The 2,500-nt window shown below is 49.9% G+C and overlaps 1 protein-coding gene across 1 annotated transcript in view; it reads right to left on the reverse strand.

The window, feature by feature from the left end:
- The window catches only part of LOC308382587 (syntaxin-binding protein 5-like), a gene marked incomplete at both ends in the record, with an annotated part of 101,222 nt that overhangs the window by 3,525 nt on the left and 95,197 nt on the right, over nt 1–2,500 (reverse strand). Inside the window, 1 exon segment of the mRNA XM_080860982.1 lies at nt 2,131–2,235. Coding sequence (XP_080717108.1) covers nt 2,131–2,235 — 105 coding nt within the window.

Below are 2,500 nucleotides of genomic sequence, written 5' to 3' on the forward strand. Positions count from 1 at the left end.
TTGAACCTGAAGCACACACACACACACACACACACACACACACACACACACACACACACACACACACACACACACACACACACACACACACACACACACACACACATACACACACACACACCAAACTAACCACATCCAAACATAATTTTTTTCAACAAACTGAAAAAAGGAGTTTCCACATTTTGCAAGCATTTTGCAGTAATAAACTGCAAGGTACAGGAAACTGGATGGGATGAAAGCACACCTCAAACATGTGTGTGTGTGGGTGGGTGTGTGTGTGTGTGTGCGTGTGTGTGTGTGTCCAGACTTCTCAATGAATGAAACGAGTCCCAACATGAATATGCTCTTGAGGAGCGGTTGGACGTCAGTAACTAGTGGCTCCAATGTCTCAGCTCTCCTGATCTCTTCTCTTCTCTTCTGTTCTCTACTCTTCTCTTCTCTTCTCTTCTCTTCTCTTCTCTTCTCTTCTCTTCTCTTCTCTTCTCTTCTCTTCTCTTCTCTCCTCTTCTGCGACGGGTGATACAGAACACACTCTGAGCTCAACCAATCACAGACCACAGCACTCTCAGGCTGACCAGTCACAGTCTGAGGTCTGTCTTCAGGAAAATAGATGTGAAAAAAGGATTGTGTGTGTGTGTGTGTGTGTGTGTGTGTGTGTGTGTGTGTGTGTGTGTGTGAGAGACATTTCTGAGAGTCCAGTCATTGCGGTCTCCGCTGTTCCACCGTTCCACCGTTCTGAGATTCCATGCTGAGTCCGCTCTGGAAGGTTCCGCTCTGGAAGGTTCCGCTCTGGAAGGTTCCACTCTGGAAGGTTCCGCTCTGGAGGGTTCCGTTCTGGAAGGTTCTGCTCTGGAAGGTTCCGCTTTGGAGGGTTCCGCTCTGGAAGGTTCCGCTCTGGAGGGTTCCGCTCTTGAAGGTTCCGTTCTGGAGGGTTCCGTTCTGGAAGGCTCTGCTCTGGAAGGTTCCGCTTTGGAGGGTTCCGCTCTGGAAGGTTCCGCTCTGGAGGGTTCCGCTCTTGAAGGTTCCGTTCTGGAAGGTTCCGCTCTGGAAGGTTCCGCTCTGGAAGGTTCCGTTCTGGAAGGTTCCCCTCTGGAGGGTTCCGCTCTGGAAGGTTCCGCTCTGGAAGGTTCCCTTGTGTAATTACGGTCCCAGGGGTCAACACTTCTGTCAGGGAGTTGTTATTTTGGGGAGAGATGTACCCGGAGTAAAACCAAACCAAACCAAAAACAAGAGATGTAACATTCTCCTCATGTAACACATGAGGGACCTTTAATCTCCATGCTCCACAAAAACACCTGGAGTTGACTGACAGATGAGGTTACCATGGTTACCTCGGTGAGGATGGGAGTGAACTACACTACTGCCATGGAAACACAACACGTAAGCTTGTATGCTTAGTGACCACTGGGCAACCAGCACCAATGGTTTCCACCCATTGCATTGGGGCCCAATGTGTTACATGCAATGAGCGTGTCAGGTGTCGGAGCCCACAGAGGCTCTGATCATTGGTTGCCATGTGGTTGCTAAGGAGGTGATGTCATATAAGCTGGACTGGGTGTGGATGTGAGCTGGTTGGTGAGGTGCTCAGACTGACAGGAGGAGGAGGTGTGTGTGTGTGTGTGCGTGTGTGTGTGTGTGTGTGTGTGTGTGTGTGTGTGTGTGTGTGTGTGTGTGTGTGTTAGGGCTTGGAAGGGGACAAGCAACACCTCACCACCTTCTAACAAGGCCAGACTCTGCAGAATCCACACACATATACAATAAACACACACACACACACACACACACACACACACACACACACACACACACACACACACACACACACACATATAGACACATACTCACACAAGAAGGCATATAAACACAAACAATATACACACACAACACACATGCCCCTTACCACACTAAATTAGCATTAAACGTGGCTGGAAATATGCGTTTGAACTCAAACACACAGACACACACACACACACACACACACACACACACACACACACAACAGCATGCGTCACTCCACTGCATGGTGGCGATGGCACACGACCGGACAGGAGGTGGGAAAGGCATGGTGGGGTCACACAGGGTGAGAGGTCAAAGGTGGCAGGTTGCCAGGGTAACAGGGCCCCCTCTTACCAGTGTCCAGCAGGTAAAAGACTGGACTGCAGTGACTGGACCTCATGCTGGACAGGGAGTCCCCCTGAGCACGCTGGTCACCGTGCAGAGAGGGGTGGTAGGGTACTGCAATCACAAACACACACACACACACACACACACACACACATATATGCACGCACACACACACACACACACACACACACTCACACACACACAAGTACACACATAAACAAATACACACAATCACAAACACACACACACACACGCGCACACACACACACACACACACACACACATACACACACACACACACACACACATACACACACACACACACACACACACACACACACACACACACACACAAACACACACACACACACACACA

This window comes from Sprattus sprattus, assembly GCF_963457725.1.
Source record: "Sprattus sprattus genome assembly, contig: scaffold_88, whole genome shotgun sequence".
Lineage (NCBI taxonomy): Eukaryota > Metazoa > Chordata > Actinopteri > Clupeiformes > Clupeidae > Sprattus > Sprattus sprattus.